The following is a 16,703-nucleotide window of genomic DNA, read 5'->3' on the forward strand; positions in this document are numbered from 1 at the left end:
CTCACTCCCCGCAGCCTTTAATATCCCACCCAGTCTAATCCCACTCTCCCCCTCACTCCCCGCACCCTTTAATATCCCACCCAGTCTAATCCCACTATCCCCCTCACTCCCCGCACCCTTTCATATCCCACCCAGTCTAATCCCACTCTCCCCCACACTCCCCGTACCCTTTAATATCCCACCCAGTCTAATCCCACTCTCCCCCTCACTCCCCGCACCCTTTAATATCCCACCCAGTCTAATCCCACTCTCCCCCTCACTCCCCGCACCCTTTCATATCCCACCCAGTCTAATCCCACTCTCCCCCACAGTCCCCGTACCCTTTAATATCCCACCCAGTCTAATCCCACTCTCCCCCTCACTCCCCGCACCCTTTATAATATCCCACCCAGTCTAATCCCACTCTCCCCACACCCTTTTATATCTCACCCAGTCTAATCCCACTCTCCCCCTCACTCCCCGGACCCTTTAATATCCCACCCAGTCTAATCCCACTCTCCCCACACCCTTTAAAATCCCACCCAGTCTAATCCCACTCTTCCCCTCACTCACCACACCCTTTAATATCCCACCCAGTCTAATCCCACTCTCCCCCTCACTCCCTGCACCCTTTAATATCCCACCCAGTCTAATTCCACCCTCCCCCTCATACCCTGCACCGTTTTGAGTCCCACCCAGTCTAATGGAACCCTTTACTCAGTTTACATACCACAGGCTCATCTGCACAAGCTAAACTGGGTGACTGTCCACTCAGGAAGAATAATGAAGCCCATATTAACCTCCTTTAGCTACTGACAAACTGGTTCAAACTTGTATAATGGATGCCTCATGCCCCGGTGTTCTCTGATCTCCGTGACTGCTTAACATTGTAAACCAGACTGGATTGTATGTCAGGCTAAAATTTCTGAATTTGATTTATTTGGAAATAAAATTACACAGAGGAGTGAGGTAGCACATTCCATGGAATCATGCTGAAATATTAACTCTGCTTTTCCCTGTGTAGGTGTGGTCTTGACCTGCCAGGTGTTTCCGGTCGTTTTCTGCTTTTATTTCAGTTTTCCAGCATTTTTGTTTTCTTTCTTGATCAGTGCGGGAATGGTAGACCCTGCTGTTCATGCTGAACAATGGCGGACCGTTACTTAGTGAGGTAGACGGCCTTGGTCAGAGTGGATTCCATCATCAGTGTGGTCTTTGCTTTTTGCTCGTTAGGGTTAAATTCCTCTCTTACCATTTTCTGGTTAACCTGCAATATAATTGAGAATGTGTTGTTTAAAAATTATTCTGTCAGTGATGACAATAGGTTCATTAACGTTGAGAAGTGTTTCACCTTCGACCCTCAACTTTTACCAACCCTCTCTATAAGCAGTCCCTTCATAAGACTAGAACTCACACCACAGAAATTGGCCATTCGGCCCCTCTGCTCCGTGCTGGTATTTCTGCCCCCACACCAGCCCCCTCCCACCCCCCAACTTCATCTCCCCCCCTATCCCCCGTATCCTTCTATTCCTCTCTCCCTCATGTGTTTATCCAGCTCCTCCCTTAAACTAATCGACACGATTCACCTCCACCCCCTCCCTGTGGGAGCGAGTTCCACATTCTCCCCACTCTCTGGGTAAAGACGTTTCTCCTGAATTCCACCCCCCCTCCCCCCGATTGGATTTATTAGAGAAACGAACCATCCATCGATCGAGTCACCCCCTCAGCCTTCTGCTTTTTAGAGAAAAGAGCCTCGGCCTGTTCAATCTTTTCCAATGGTTATAACCTCCCTGTTCTGGGAGCATCCTTACAACTTTGCCCAGGGGGTCAGTACTGAGGGAGAACCGCACAGTCGGAGGGTCAGTGCTGAGGGAGTGCCGCGCTGTCGGAGGGTCAGTGCTGAGGGAGCGCCGCACTGTCGGAGGGTCAGTGCTGAGGGAGTGCCGCGCTGTCGGAGGGTCAGTGCTGAGGGAGCACCGCACTGTCGGAGGGTTAGTACTGAGGGAGCGCCGCACTATGGGAGGGTCAGCGCTGAGGGACCGCCGCACTGTCGGAGGGTCAGCCCTGAGGGAGCGCCGCGCTGTCGGAGGGTCAGCCCTGAGGGAGCGCCGCGCTGCCGGAGGGTCAGCCCTGAGGGTGGGCCTAGTGAACCACTCCATCAGGGCCAACCAGTAATGGTCAGTGAACATCAGTGATGCCCTCATCGCGCAATTGAAACTCCCCCGCTTCCCTGTACGAACAGTTGAAATGTCTCCGTGGGAACAGAGGAGGCTGAGGGGAGATCTGATCGAGGCGTCCAAAATCGTGAGGGGCCCTGGGGAGAGTGAATGGGAGGAGCCCATTTACTATAGCAGAGAGGTCAGCGGCTCAGGGGTATAGATTTAAAACGATTGGCAGAAGGATTGGAGGGAAGGTGAGGTAAAATGAGGGCTTGTGGGGGGGCTGAGGGTGAAGCGCTGGGGGAGAGGCCAGGTAAGTGAACCAACTTAAACCTTTGTCACTTGGACAGTGCAGCTTCAGGGTGCGCACATCTCCCTGAGGCTAAGTGCAGCTTCAGGGTGCGCACACCTCCCTGAGGCTAAGTGCAGCTTCAGGGTGCGCACATCTCCCCGAGGCTAAGTGCAGCTTCAGGGTGCGCACATCTCCCCGAGGCTAAGTGCAGCTTCAGGGTGCGCACATCTCCCCGAGGCTAAGTGCAGCTTCAGGGTGCGCACATCTCCCCGAGGCTAAGTGCAGCTTCAGGGTGCGCACATCTCCCCGAGGCTAAGTGCAGCTTCAGGGTGCGCACATCTCCCCGAGGCTAAGTGCAGCTTCAGGGTGCGCACATCTCCCCGAGGCTAAGTGCAGCTTCAGGGTGCGCACATCTCCCCGAGGCTAAGTGCAGCTTCAGGGTGCGCACATCTCCCCGAGGCTAAGTGCAGCTTCAGGGTGCACACATCTCCCCGAGGCTAAGTGCATCTTCAGGGTGCGCACATCTCCCCGAGGCTAAGTGCAGCTTCAGGGTGCGTACATCTCCCTGAGGATAAGTGCAGCTTCAGGGAGATCGCTTCCACGTTGAAAAATATTAAAAATAGAAGAAAAAAAAATTCCCTAACATGTCACCCTCATGTCACATGAGATTCATAATTTACACTATAACCTTATTAAACTTTTAAAAACCCTGCATGAAACCTCATCCCGCCGTTGGATGAGGTTTCATGTTTTATCTTATTATTATTTCCAATAATTTATATAGATTTTTCTTTTCCCACCTATTTCCATTATTTTTAAATGTATTTCCATCCATTGTTTTATCTCTACCTTTTAGCCTATTTCGATCCCTTCCCCCCACCCCACCCCCACTAGGGCTATCTGTACCTTGCTCGTCCTGCTTTCTACCCTTAATTAGCACATCCCTTTAGATAATATCACCACCTTCAACACCTCTTTGTCCTTTTGTCTGTGACATCTTTTGGCTACCTCCACCTATCACTGTCCCTCTATCCAGCTCTACCTGTCCCACCCACCCCCCACCTTAAACCAGCTTATATTTCACCCCCTCTTCTATTTTTCCTTAGTTTTGTTGAAGAGTCATACGGACTCGAAACGTGAACTGTGCTCCTCTCCGCAGATGCTGTCGGACCTGTCGAGTTGCCCCAGGTATTTTTATTTTTGGTTTTGTTTCGGATTTCCCAGCCTCCGCAGTTTTTTTTTGCTTTTATCTTCATTAGCCGCCGGGCCTCCTGGCCTGCCCGCCAACCTTAAGGGCCTCAACTGGCCATTGACCGGTCGGCGGGCGCGCAGCTGATGGTCATCCCGCGTCATTTTACGCGTCGGCGATCGGGCCCTGCACCCACCGCTCCGCCGGTAGGCAAAATTCAGCCCCCCACCCCCTTGGCGATGTGGCTTCCACTGACCTTGACAAAGAGGTCGTAGAGGTGGTGACTGCTCCAGTGGTTGTTGAAGACCTTCTCCATGTGGACGAACATCTTTGAGCCAATTACCGGATTGCGGATGGCCACGAAACCTGTGGACACCACGGAGACAATAAGGCAATCGAAATGGGAACCAGCTCTTTGGCGTCTTGATGTTATAAATCCAGACTCCGGAGCTCCCTCCACCCCCGAGCGCAGGCAGGGAGCATCGGCGGTGGGTGGGGGGGTACTGGAGGGAGGAGAGAAGATTTGGTTTCCCCTCCCCCCCCTCCTTTTCGCCGCCTCAGGACCTCCGCAAAGCGCCGACGATGGGAGTTTCGCACGGTTTTCATTTTTTTTTTAGCGCGGCAGCCGATTTGCGCACAGCAGGATCCCACGCACGGTGCCACGAACGAAACGGTCACCGCCTGCTTTCCTCCGGGGACGTCCGGCCGAGGGGTGAACCTTGGCCCCAGGACGCCGGGGAGGGGGAGAAAAACGGCCGAGGGTCGGGCAGGAAAGCGGCAAATGGAATTCAACCCCGAGAAGCGTGGGGTGGTGCATTCGGGGGAGGGGAAGCAAGGCTAAGGGTCACACAATGAACAAGAGGATAGTGAGCGGTGTAGAGGAAGTGAGGGACCTTGGAATGAGCGTCCGCGAATCCCTGAAGGTAACTCTTTCGGGTTGCAACCAAAATAAACTAAATTCACAAAACTAGGGACCAAGTGAAAAGCAGCCCCTTAAAGGGAAACTGCAAAAGCCAAGAAACAAAATTTAAAGGAAGCTTAGAAACATTCAACCAAAACGTGATCAAAGGGGTCAAATAAAGCACCGCAGCGCCCTCCGAGGATGGAACCGGCGGACACCGTGTGCTCCCTCTCCCGGGGCACCCAGCCGTGAATGTAACCACGGAAGAGGGGCAGACAATCGGCTGGGCGACCCCCTCGATTGCCCGCTGCCTGGACCTGTTAATGGCCAACTTGGCCAGGCCCAGGAACAAGTTCACGAGGAGGTCCTCCTCCCTCCCTGCCACCACCCCTCCCTGCGCACCAGACAGGTTGATAAGGAGATTAAGAAGGCATAGGGAAACCTTCCCTTTATTAGCCGAGGTATAGAATATAAGAGGAAGGAGGTTATGCTGGAACTATATAAAACACTAGTTAGGCTATAGCGTGAGTGTTGTGTGCATTTCTGGTCACCTCATTCCAGAAAGGATGTCATTCCATTACAAGAGAGGGCACAGAGGAGATTTACAAGGATGTTGCCACCCAGGACTGGAAAATTGCAGCGATGAGGAGAGATTGGATAGGCCGGGGTTGTCCCCCCTTGGAACAGAGGAGGCTGAGGGGAGATTTAATTGAGATGTACAAAATTGTGAGGGGCCTGGACAGAGTGGATGGGAAGAGCCTATTTAATCTAGCACAGAGGTCAGTGAGTAGGGGGCATAGAGTTAAAGTGATTGGTAGAAAGATTAGAGGGGAGATGAGGAAATATTTGTGCACCCAGAGGGTCGTGGGGTCTGGAACTCACTGCCTCAAAGGGTAGTTGAGGCAGAAACCCTCAACTCAATTAAAAAGTGCCTGGACATGCACCTCAAGTGCCATAACCTGCAGGGCTATGGAGTATGGCGTACAGTTCTGGGAGCCACACTTATAGGAAGGATGAGAATACACTGGAGAGAGTGTGGAAGAGGTTTACGAGAATGGTTCCAGGGATGAAGAACTTCAGCTATGAGGATAGATCGGAGAAGCTGAGAATCGTTTTCCTTGGAGAGGAGAAGACTGAGAGGAGGCTTGATAGAAGTTTTCCAAATCATGAGGGGTCTGGACAGAGTAGACAGGGAGAAACTGTTCCCGCTGGTAAACAGATTGAGAACCCAAAGGGCACAGTTTTAAAGTGTTTTGCAAAAGAAGCAAATGCGAGGTGAGAAAAAACTTTTTCACACGGCGAGTAGTTAGGGTTTGGAAGGCACAGCCTGGAAGTGTGGCGCGGGCAGGACCAACCGAGGCATTCAAGAGGGCACTGGATGATTATTTAAACAGAAACAATGTGCGGGGTTACGGGGAGAAGGCAGGAGTTTGGCACTAAGTTAAAATGCTCAGAGAGCCGGCGCAGACACGATGGGCCGAATGGCCTCCTTCTACCCCATAACGATTCTGTGACCAAGGTGCTGGAAAGAAGGATTCGGCTGGGTAGGCAGGGGTTGGGGGGGGGGGGGGGGGCTCGTTTTTCAGCTGGCGTGGGGCACGATGGGCCGAATGGCCTCCTTCTACCCTGTAACGATTCTGCGATTCTGTGACCAAGGTGCTGGAAAGAGGGATTCGGCTGGGCGGGCAGGGGTTGGGGTGGGGGTGGGGTGGGGGGGGGGGGGGGGGGGGGTGGGTGGGGGGGGGGGGCTCGTTTTTCAGCTGGCGTGGGGCACGATGGGCCGAGCAACCTCTTCCTGTGCCATGGACTTTCTGTGACGATACGGTAAAGTGGGGGAGGGGGCAGAGAGAAGGAATTGTATTCACCAGGTAGTGAGGGATAGACAGTAAAGGTGTCCGACATTGTTGGCAGTCTCCTGGGAATGGAATCCTCTTCATCATCCGTGTTTAATGCTCTGAATCCGGCAGAAATGACACCAGGATCTATTTTCTCTGTGACAGAGTGAAAAAAAAATATCAACGACGAATCCCCTTCACAGGCCCATGTGGTAAGCTTTGAACCAAACCACCAGTAATCCCCACTCAATTTCCTTTCTTTCCTGAGCTGGGTAATGTGTAACTCTTGCAACAGCCAGCTTCCTCGATTTACAAGCATCCGCCCACCTTTCGGAAACCGAATTGCGGCAATTAGCCTCTGACTGACCTCTGTTTGGGGCACCCATGAACCTTGCCCCCATGGGGAGGTGCAAAGCAGTAGCCTTACAGGGGATACAGCAGATTAAACACAGATTAAATACGAACTGCTCTATCTAACAGGAGAACGCACACTTCCCCCAAGCAATGCCACAGAGGGTCATCTAGATGTCAACGAGAAAACATTGTCTCAATAGACATTTTATCCACTTCATTTCACTGTGTGAATACTCGGATATTTTTAAGCTAATTTTGCACTCAGCAAAGATATTGTTGCTGAATACAAGGTGAGAGTAGAGCAGGGGGTGAGATCCAGAGTAAAGCTCCCTCGACACCGTCCCCATCAAACACTCCCAGGACAGGTATAGCACGGGGTTAGATAGAGAGTAAAGCTCCCTCTACACTGTCCCCATCAAACACTCCCAGGACAGGTATAGCACGGGGTTAGATAGAGAGTAAAGCTCCCTCTACACTGTCCCCATCAAACACTCCCAGGACAGGGACAGCATGGGGTTAGATACAGAGTAAAGCTCCCTCTACACTGTCCCCATCAAACACTCTCAGGACAGGTACAGCACGGGGTTAGATAAAGAGTAAAGCTCCCTCTAAACTGTCCTCATCAAACACTCCCAGGACAGGTACAGCTCGGGGTTAGATACAGAGTAAAGCTCCCCCTACACCGTCCCCATCAAACACTCCCAGGGCAGGTACAGCATGGGGTTAGATACAGAGTAAAGCTCCATCTACACCGTCCCCATCAAACACTCCCAGGACAGGTACAGCTCGGGGTTAGATACAGAGTAAAGCTCCCCCTACTCCGTCCCCATCAAACACTCCCAGGGCAGGTACAGCACGGGGTTAGATACAGAGTAAACCTCCCTCTACACTGTCCTCATCAAACACTCCCAGGGCAGGTACAGCATGGGATTAGATACAGAGTAAAGCTCCCTCTACACCATCCCCATCAAACACTCCCAGGACAGGTACAGCACGGTGTTAGATACAGAGTAAAGCTCCCTCTACACCCTCCCCATCAAACACTCCCAGGACAGGTACAGCACGGGGTTAGATACAGAGTAAAGCTCCCTCTACACTGTCCCCATCAAACACTCCCAGGACAGGTACAGCATGGGATTAGATACAGAGTAAAGCTCCCTCTACACCATCCCCATCAAACACTCCCAGGACAGGTACATCACGGGGTTTGATACAGAGTAAAGCTCCCTCTACACCCTCCCCATCAAACACTCCCAGGACAGGTACAGCACGGGGTTAGATACAGAGTAAAGCTCCCTCTACACCGTCCCCATCAAACACTCCCAGGACAGGTACAGCATGGGATTAGATACAGAGTAAAGCTCCCTCTACACTGTCCCCATCAAACACTCCCAGGACAGGTACAGCATGGGGTTAGATACAGAGTAAAGCTCCCTCTACACTGTCCCCATCAAACACTCTCAGGACAGGTACAGCACAGGGTTAGATAGTGAGTTTTATTCTGATATGTGGAGGGGTGGGGTGAAACTCTTACTTCCTCTACATGCTTGGATCACAAAGACTTTTGGTTTGAGTTGAAGCTTTGGACAGTTTTCATTGTTGAAAATTGAGAAGATGTCATCCACTTCTACATCGGCCCCACCATCAGTGCCATGAATTGTCTCGGTATCACCATGCGCCATGATGAAGATAAATACACAGCTCAGCTCTCGTGTCTCATTGATCTTTTTGCGAAATTTCTCCAGTTTCGGGATTATGTCCTGATCAAAGGGAACGATGTTTAGAAGATAAATTCAGGGAATCTCTACAGATTAACCACGTACATCAACATTCATTCGGGAAATCCCCCTGCCCAAAAAAACACAACACAGGAGTTCCCCAGGATAGTGTCCTCGGCCCAACAGTCTTCAGCTGCTTCACCAATGACCTTCCTTCCATCATAAGGTCAGAAGTGGGGATGTTCGCTGATGGTTGCACAATGTTCAGCACCATTCGCAACTCCTCAGATACTGAAGCAGCTCCATGTCCAAATGCAGCAAGACCTGGACAATATCCAGGCTTGGGCTGACCAGTGGCAAGTAACATTCACGCCACACAAGTGCCAGGCAATGACCATCTCCAAGAAGAGAGAATCCAACCATCGCCCCTTGACATTCAATGGCATTACCATCACTGAATCCCCCACTATCAACATCATGGGGGTTACCATTGACCAGAAACTGAACTGGACCCAGCCATATAAATACTGTGGTACAAGAGGTCAGAGGCTGGGAATCCTGCGGAGAGTAACTCACCTCCTGACTCCCCCAAAGCCTGTCCACCATCTACAAGGCACAAGTCAGGAGTGTGATGGAATACTCCCCACTTGCCTGGATGAGTGCAGCTCCCACAACACTCAAGAAGCTCGACACCGTCCAGGACAAAGCAGCCCCGCTTGATCGGCACCCCATCCACAAACATCCACTCCCTCCACCACCGACGCACAGGGGCAGCAGTGTGTGTGTACCATCTACAAGATGCACTGCAGCAACTCGCCAAGGCTCCTTCGACAGCACCGCCCAAACCCACCACCTCTACCACCTAGAAGGACAAGGGCAGCAGACACATGGGGAACACCACCACCTGCAAGTTCCCCTCCGAGCCCCACACACACCATCCCGACTTGGAAATATATCGGCCGTTCCTTCACTGTTGCTGGATCAAAATCCTGGAACGCCCTCCCTAACAGCGCGGTGGGTGTACCTACACCACATGGGGACCGCAGCAGCTCGAGAAGGCGGCTCACCCCCACCTTCTCAAGGGGGCAATTAGGGATGGGCAACAAATGCTGGGCCCGGCCAGCGACACCCACATCCCGTAATAAACAGGGACCTCATATCCACTGTTAACCCTGAGTGTCCATTACCACAGACTGAAGGGTTGAGGTGTCAAATCTTACCTGACTTTTCGGGTCAATGCAAGGCTCATGGAGGGTAAAGTGAAATGTCTTCAAGAGCCTTTCCACTTTCTCATAGTCCTGGTCAGCACCAACTCTATCCTTTTTGACACAGAGCAGAAAGGCATGTCGCTCTCCAGACATGTCGTAGGCGTCCTGGGAACAGAGTTTTAGAGGAATTGTCCTGGGCACTGAATCCCCTCTCCTTTCCCATCTCCACCCCCTCCCACCCTCACCCCCTCTGCCCGACCTTCCTCCCCTCCTGAAAGTGAGGCCTCTTGTTAGGGCCCGGGCCTTAGTTCTGCTGAGGCTCGATCCCACCCCCGCATGCCCCGCCCTGACCTTCAACCCCTCCTGAAAGCGAGGCCTCTCGATGGGGCCTGGGGCCTAGTTCTGCTGAGGCTCAGTCCCACCCCCGCTCCCCAACCTTCACCCCTTCCTGAAAGTGAGGCCTCTTGATGGGGCCTGGGTCCTAGTTCTGCTGAGGCTCAATTCCAGCCCCCGCATACCCCCCTGACCTTCAACCCCTCCTGAAAGCGAGGCCTCTAGATGGGGCCTGGGGCCTAGTTCTGCTGAGGCTCAATTCCAGCCCCCGCATACCCCCCTGACATTCAACCCCTCCTGAAAGCGAGGCGTCTAGATAGGGCCTGGGGCCTAGTTCTGCTGAGGCTCAATTCCAGCCTCTGCATACCCCGCTGACCTTCAACCCCTCCTGAAAGTGAGGCCTCTCGATGGGGCCTCTGGCCTAGTTCTGCTGAGGCTCGATTCCACCCCCCCCCCTCCTCACAGCATGTCCCCCGACCTCCCTCTCCTCCTGAAGGTAAGGCCTGTCAATGGGGCCTGGGGCCTAGTTCCACTTATTTATCCCTCCTTCCCTGGCCACTCAACTTCCCTCCCTGCCCCAAGGTCGAGGCCTCTTGATGGGGCTTTGGGCCTTGTTCTCCCTGATGCTCGAGTCCCCCACCCCGACACCACCCCCCCCACCCCCACCCTCGCTCAAGGGGTCAGTCAGGCCCCGAGCGAGGGCCTGGCAGCCAAGGCCCTGTCCTGTCGCCACGGGACATGGGCCACGCCACCCAGGAAAGGCCCAGGCTGCAATCCCGGCCTGTGCTGGGACGAGCAGTCGGGCGAGGTACCCATGGCGACACTGCCCCCTTAACCCCAACCGGGTTAACGCCTTCTCTCTCCCAGCCTACCCCAATTCTCCCCTCGGAGGCTCTGAGCTGATCCCGCTCCGGAATACAAATATCAATCCAATATGAAAGGGAACTCAGTACCTGGGTCCGACGTGGTTCTCCACCATCCCCGGCATCTGTTAAAAGAAACCAGAACTTCAGGTGAGGAGAACAATGTTGTAGAATCACACAGCACAGGAGGAGGCCATTCAGCCCATCGTGCCTGTGCTGGCCCTTTGAAAGAGCTTTCCAATGGGTCCCACACACCCCCCCCGCCCAGACCCTCCCTGTCCTTTCACCCGGAGCCCGGCAAAACTCCCCCCTCGAGTATTTATCCAATTCTCCCCCCACTTTTCGAGGGTGAATCTGCTTCCGCCGTCCTATCAGGCAGCGCCTTCCAGATCACAACCACTCCCTGCGTCAAATTAAATCTCCTCCCATTTCATTATTGTCTTCAAATCCTTCCATGGCCTCGTTCCCTCCCTATCTCTGTCACCTCCTCCAGACCCTACAACCCTCCCTATCTCTGTAACCCTCTCCAACTCCTACACCCATCCCTATCTCTGTAACCCCCTCCAACCCCTACAACCCTCCCTATCTCTGTCACCTCCTCCAGCCTCTACAACCCTCCCTATCTCTGTAACCTCCTCCAGCCCCTACAACCCTCCCTATCTCTGTAACCTCCTCCAGCCCCTACAACCCTCCCTATCTCTGTAACCTCCTCCAGCCCCTACAACCCTCCCTATCTCTGTAACCTGCTCCAGCCCCTACAACCCTCCCTATCTCTGTAACCTCCTCCAGCCCCTACAACCCTCCCTATCTCTGTAACCTCCTCCAGCCCCTACAACCCTCCCTATCTCTGTAACCTCCTCCAGCCCCTACAACTCTTCCTATCTCTGTAACCTCCTCCAGCCCCTACAACTCTTCCTATCTCTGTAACCTACTGCAGCCCCTACAACCCTCCCTATCTCTGTAACCTCCTCCAGCCCCTACAACCCTCCCTATCTCTGTAACCTCCTCCAGCCCCTACAACCCTCCCTATCTCTGTAACCTCCTCCAGCCCCTACAACCCTCCCTATCTCTGTAACCTCCTCCAGCCCCTACAACCCTCCCTATCTCTGTAACCTCCTCCAGCTCCTACAACCCTCCATAAGACCATAAGACATAGGAGCAGAAATTAGGCCATTCGGCCCATCAAGTCTGCTCCACCATTCAATCATGGCTGATAAGTTTCTCAACCCCATTCTCCCGCCTTCTCCCCGTAATCTTTGATCCCCATACCAATCAAGAACCTATCTATCTCGGTCTTAAATACACTCAGTGACCTGGCCTCCACAGCCTTCTGTGGCAATGAATTCCATAGATTCACCACTCTCTGGCTAAAGAAGTTTCTCCTCATCTCTGTTCTAAAAGGTCTTCCCTTTACTCTGAGACTGTGCCCTCGGGTCTTAGTCTCTCCTACTAATGGAAACATCTTCCCCACGTCCACTCTATCCAGGCCTTTCAGTATTCTGTAAGTTTCAATCAGATCCCCCCTCATCCTTCTAAACTCCATCGAGTATAGACCCAGAGTCCTTAAACGTTCCTCATATGTTAAGCCTTTCATTCCTGGGATCGTTCTCGTGAACCTCCTCTGGACCCTCTCCAGGGCCAGCACATCCTTCCTGAGATACGGGGCCCAAAATTGCTCACAATATTCTAAATGTGGTCTGACCAGAGCCTTATAAAGCCTCAGCAGCACATCCCTGCTTTTATATTCTAGTCCTCTCGAAATAAATGCCAACATTGCATTTGCCTTCCTAACTACCGCGTCAACCTGCAAGTTAACCTTAAGAGAATCCTAGACTAGGACTCCCAAGTCCCTTTGCACTCCAGATTTCTGAATTCTCTCCCCATTTAGAAAATAGTCTATGCCTCTGTTCTTCTTACCAAAGTGCATGACCTCACACTTCCCCGTGTTGTATTCCATCTGCCACTTCTTTGCCCATTCTCCTAACCTGTCCAAATCCTTCTGCAGCCACCCTGATAATCCCCAATCTTTCCTAGTCTTACCTATGTTACTTGTCCCGACGTGGACCACAACAACTGGATCCTCCCCCTCCCTCTCCAATATCCTTTCAAGCCGGTCAGAGATGTCCCTCACCCTGGCACCGGGCAGGCAACATCCCATGTGGGACTCTCGATCCTGCTTACAAAGGAAGCTATCAATTCCCCTAATTATAGAATCCCCTCCAACTACCACTTGTCTTTTTGCTCCCCCCTCTTGAATGGCCTCCTGTCCCACGGTGCCGTGGTCAGTTGGCTCATCCTCCCTCCAGCCCTCTTCCTCATCCACACAGGGAGCAAGTACCTCGTACCTGTTGGACAAGGTCAAGAGCTGAGGCTCCTCTGTTCCTGAACACGGGATCCCGCTGCCTGCCTCACTTGCAGTCGCACCCTGCTGACCCTGACCACTGACCGGACTTGAGGTACTTAATCTACCGGGTGTGACTGCCTCCTGATACAAAGCGTCCAGGTAACTCCCTCCCTCCCCACCTCCCGGATGTGCCGCAGCGTCCGGAGCTCGGACTCCAGCTCACCAATTCTGAGCCGGAGTTCCTCCAGCAACTAATACTTGCTGCAGATGTGGTCGCTGCAGCTCGCAATGGGATCTGCCAGCTCCCACATCATACAGCTACAGCACATCACCTGCCCAGCCATCTCCACTTGGAGTTAATTCATTTATGAATCAGCTTTGCAGTGTTTTCTTTTTCAAATTTGGTGCAGATTTCCTACCAACCAATCAGGTCGCAGCTTTCCTGTGATGTCACTTTTTCAGTTTTGGCTTCAGTTACTCTGTGCCCCGAGGTCACCGCTCCGGTGCTCCTCCCTCCAAGTCTGCTCCCTGGAGACAAGGCCACGTATCCCCGAGATAAGTTAGATTTATACTCACCGCCCTTGGACAGTGAGGAGAGGGGAAGTGAAGGGGCAGGTGTTGCATCTTCTGCGGTTGCATGGGAAGGTGCCGTGGGAGGGGTTTGAGGAGTAGGGGGTGATGGAGGAGTGGACCAGGGTGTCATGGAGGGAACGATCCCTACGGAATGCCGTCGGTGGGGGGTGAAGGGAAGATGTGTTTGGTGGTGGCATCATGCTGGAGTTGGTGGAAATGGCGGAGGATGATCCTTTGAATGCGGAGGCTGGTGGGGTGATAAGTGAGGACAAGGGGGACCCTATCATGTTTCTGGGAGGGAGAGGAAGGCGTGAGGGCGGATGCGCGGGAGATGGGCCGGACACGGTTGAGGGCCCTGTCAACCACCGTGGGTGGAAAACCTCGGTTAAGGAAGAAGGAGGACATGTCAGAGGAACTGTTTTTGATAGTGGCATCATCAGAACAAATGCGACGGAGGCGAAGGAACTGAGAGAATGGGATGGAGTCCTTACAGGAAGCGGGGTGTGAGGAGCTGTAGTCGAGGTAGCTGTGGGAGTCGGTAGGCTTGTAATGGATATTGGTGGACAGTCTATCACCAGAAATTGAGACAGAGAGGTCAAGGAAGGGAAGGGAAGTGTCAGAGATGGACCATGTGAAAATGATGGAGGGGTGGAAATTGGAAGCAAAATTAATAAATTTTTCCAGGTCCAGACGAGAGCATGAAGCAGGACCGAAGTAATCATCGATGTACCGGAGAAAGAGTTGTGGGAGGGGGCCGGAGTAGGACTGGAACAAGGAATGTTCCACATACCCCATAAAGAGACAGGCATAGCTGTGGCCCCTTCACTTCCCCTCTCCTCACCGTCCAAGGGCCCAAACACTCCTTTCAAGTGAAGCAGCATTTCACTTGCACTTCCCTCAATTTAGTCTACTGCATTCGCTGCTCTCAATGCGGTTTCCTCTACATTGGAGAGACCAAACGCAGACTGGGTGACCGCTTTGCAGAACACCTGTGGTCTGTCCGCAAGCATTACCCAGACCTCCCTGTCGCTTGCCATTTCAACACTCCACCCTGCTCTCTTGCCCACATATCCGTCCTTGGCCTGGCTGCCTTGTTCCAGTGAAGCTCAACGCAAACTGGAGGAACAGCACCTCATCTTCCGACTAGGCACTTTACAGCCTTCCGGGCTGAATATTGAGTTCAACAATTTTAGGTCATGAACTCTCTCCTCCATCCCCAGCCCCTTTCCGATTTTCCCCCTCCTTTTTGTTTTTTCCAATAATTTATATAGATTTTTCTTTTCCCACCTATTTCCATTATTTTTAAATGTATTTCCACCCATTGCTTTATCTGTACCTTTTAGCCTATTTCGATCCCTTCCCCCCGCCCCACCCCCACCTAGGGCTATCTGTACCTTGCTCGTCCTGCTTTCTACCCTGAATTATCACATTCCTTTAGATAATATCACCACCGTCAACACCTCTTTTTCTTTTTGTCTGTGACATCTTTTGGTTATCTCCACCACTGGCTTCTCATCCCAACACCCCACCTCCTTAAACCAGCTTATATTTCACCCCTTTGACTATTTTTACTTAGTTCTGTTGAAGGGTCACGAGGACTCGAAACGCCCACTGTGCTCCTTCTCCGCCGATGCTGCCAGACCTGCTGAGTTTTCCCAGGTATTTCTGTTTTTGGTTTTGTTTTGTCCTCAATCCATGTTACCGCCAATCGCACCGACTCTAATCGGGTGGATTAACCCCTTTGTGTGGCTCCCTGTACCTTTCGCAGACGAGGCCATTGGCGATGGTTCCCCTCCTCTTGAGAAGCGACTTTGCTTCCTGCTCACTGGAGCTCAATGTGCAAATGGTCGCCCACGCCTTTACGATCGCGAAGTTATGCTTTCGCTTTCTGGAACCTGGTCTTTAACTCCTTGTTGTCCAGGAGAATGGCGCCAGCTGCTGTCTCTCTCCAGCCCCTTTCACCAGCCCAATGGGGGTGGAGGGGGTGGGGACTGAGTGGCCTCCCTCTCGCTCCTGCTCCTGACATTCTTGCCTAACTCTTGGCTCCCAGGCTGGTGAGGCTCGGGGCCTACACCCAGACCTGAGGAGTGGGTGACGAGCAGGCCCAGGTTGCGGGTCAGGGCCTGGGGGCAAAGGCCGTTCCGCCTGCCTGAACTGGAGTTGCTGAGTGGAGAGAGAGAGAGAGAGAGAGAGAGAGACTGCAGAACGCTGAGGGTGCGGAGGGGGAGCTGGTTGGGGGGGGGTCCGGGTGTGGATAAATGTTTGTCTCTCTCTCTCTCTCTCTGGGAGGAGCTGAGCGACTTTGGAACTCTCTGCCTCAGGAGGCGGGTGGAAGACAGGCACGTTCGATACTGTTAAGGCGGAGGGAGTTAGATCCTTCTTCCGCCAGGGGGACCGGAGGTGATCGGGGGTGGGGGGTGGGTGGTTGGGAATGTGGGAATCGAAGCACAATCAGGTCGGCCATGATCTTATTGAAAGGGGGGGGGGAAGCAGGCTCGAGGGGCCGAGTGGCCTCCTCCTCCTGACCCTATTTCGGAGACCCTAAAGTCCGTGTTGGGGCAGGTTCCCCACCGGCCTTTCCACCCAGCCCCACTTCGCACTCTGGACACCGCCTGGCCCATCGCCTGGACCATGTTCACCTCATCCACGTTCTCTCCTTCCTCTCGCCCCGGGGAGACGTGACTCCATTCCAATGCCGGGGTCATGTGACACGGACAGACGCTCACGTGAATTTCTTTACCAGGCGGTTTTTGGCTAGTCCTGCTCCAGGCAGCAAAGAGCATCTCACACAGAGGCTACAAACATCTGTGTCTGCCTCTCTCTCTCTCTGTCTCTGTCTCTCTCTCCGTCTCTGCCTCTTTCTCTCTCTCGATGTCTCTCTCTCGCTATCTCTCTCTCCCTGCCTCTCTCTCTGTCTCTCTCTCTCTCTGCCTCTCTCTCCCTCTTTCTCTCTCTCGA

At 53.0% G+C, this 16,703-nt stretch overlaps 1 protein-coding gene across 2 annotated transcripts; it reads right to left on the reverse strand.

The window, feature by feature from the left end:
- Window positions 1-885: 885 nt before the first annotated feature.
- LOC144677697 (caspase-14-like) lies at window positions 886-15,655 on the reverse strand. Of its 2 annotated transcripts, none has more exons than XM_078537733.1 (7): window positions 15,505-15,655; window positions 10,919-10,953; window positions 9,645-9,797; window positions 8,241-8,466; window positions 6,383-6,508; window positions 3,873-3,982; window positions 886-1,243 (listed from the first exon to the last, which is right to left on the reverse strand). In XM_078537733.1, exons 1-7 carry the CDS (start codon window positions 15,521-15,523, stop codon window positions 1,136-1,138), a joined length of 777 nt encoding a protein of 258 aa, XP_078393859.1. In that variant the 5' UTR covers window positions 15,524-15,655; the 3' UTR covers window positions 886-1,135. The 2 variants fall into 2 exon arrangements, with proteins under 2 accessions (XP_078393859.1, XP_078393860.1); XM_078537734.1 differs by lacking the exon at window positions 15,505-15,655 and adding an exon at window positions 15,388-15,486.
- Window positions 15,656-16,703: the final 1,048 nt, after the last annotated feature.

The sequence above is a fragment of the Cetorhinus maximus genome, unplaced genomic scaffold (genome assembly GCF_964194155.1).
Source record: "Cetorhinus maximus unplaced genomic scaffold, sCetMax3.hap1.1 HAP1_SCAFFOLD_2900, whole genome shotgun sequence".
Lineage (NCBI taxonomy): Eukaryota > Metazoa > Chordata > Chondrichthyes > Lamniformes > Cetorhinidae > Cetorhinus > Cetorhinus maximus.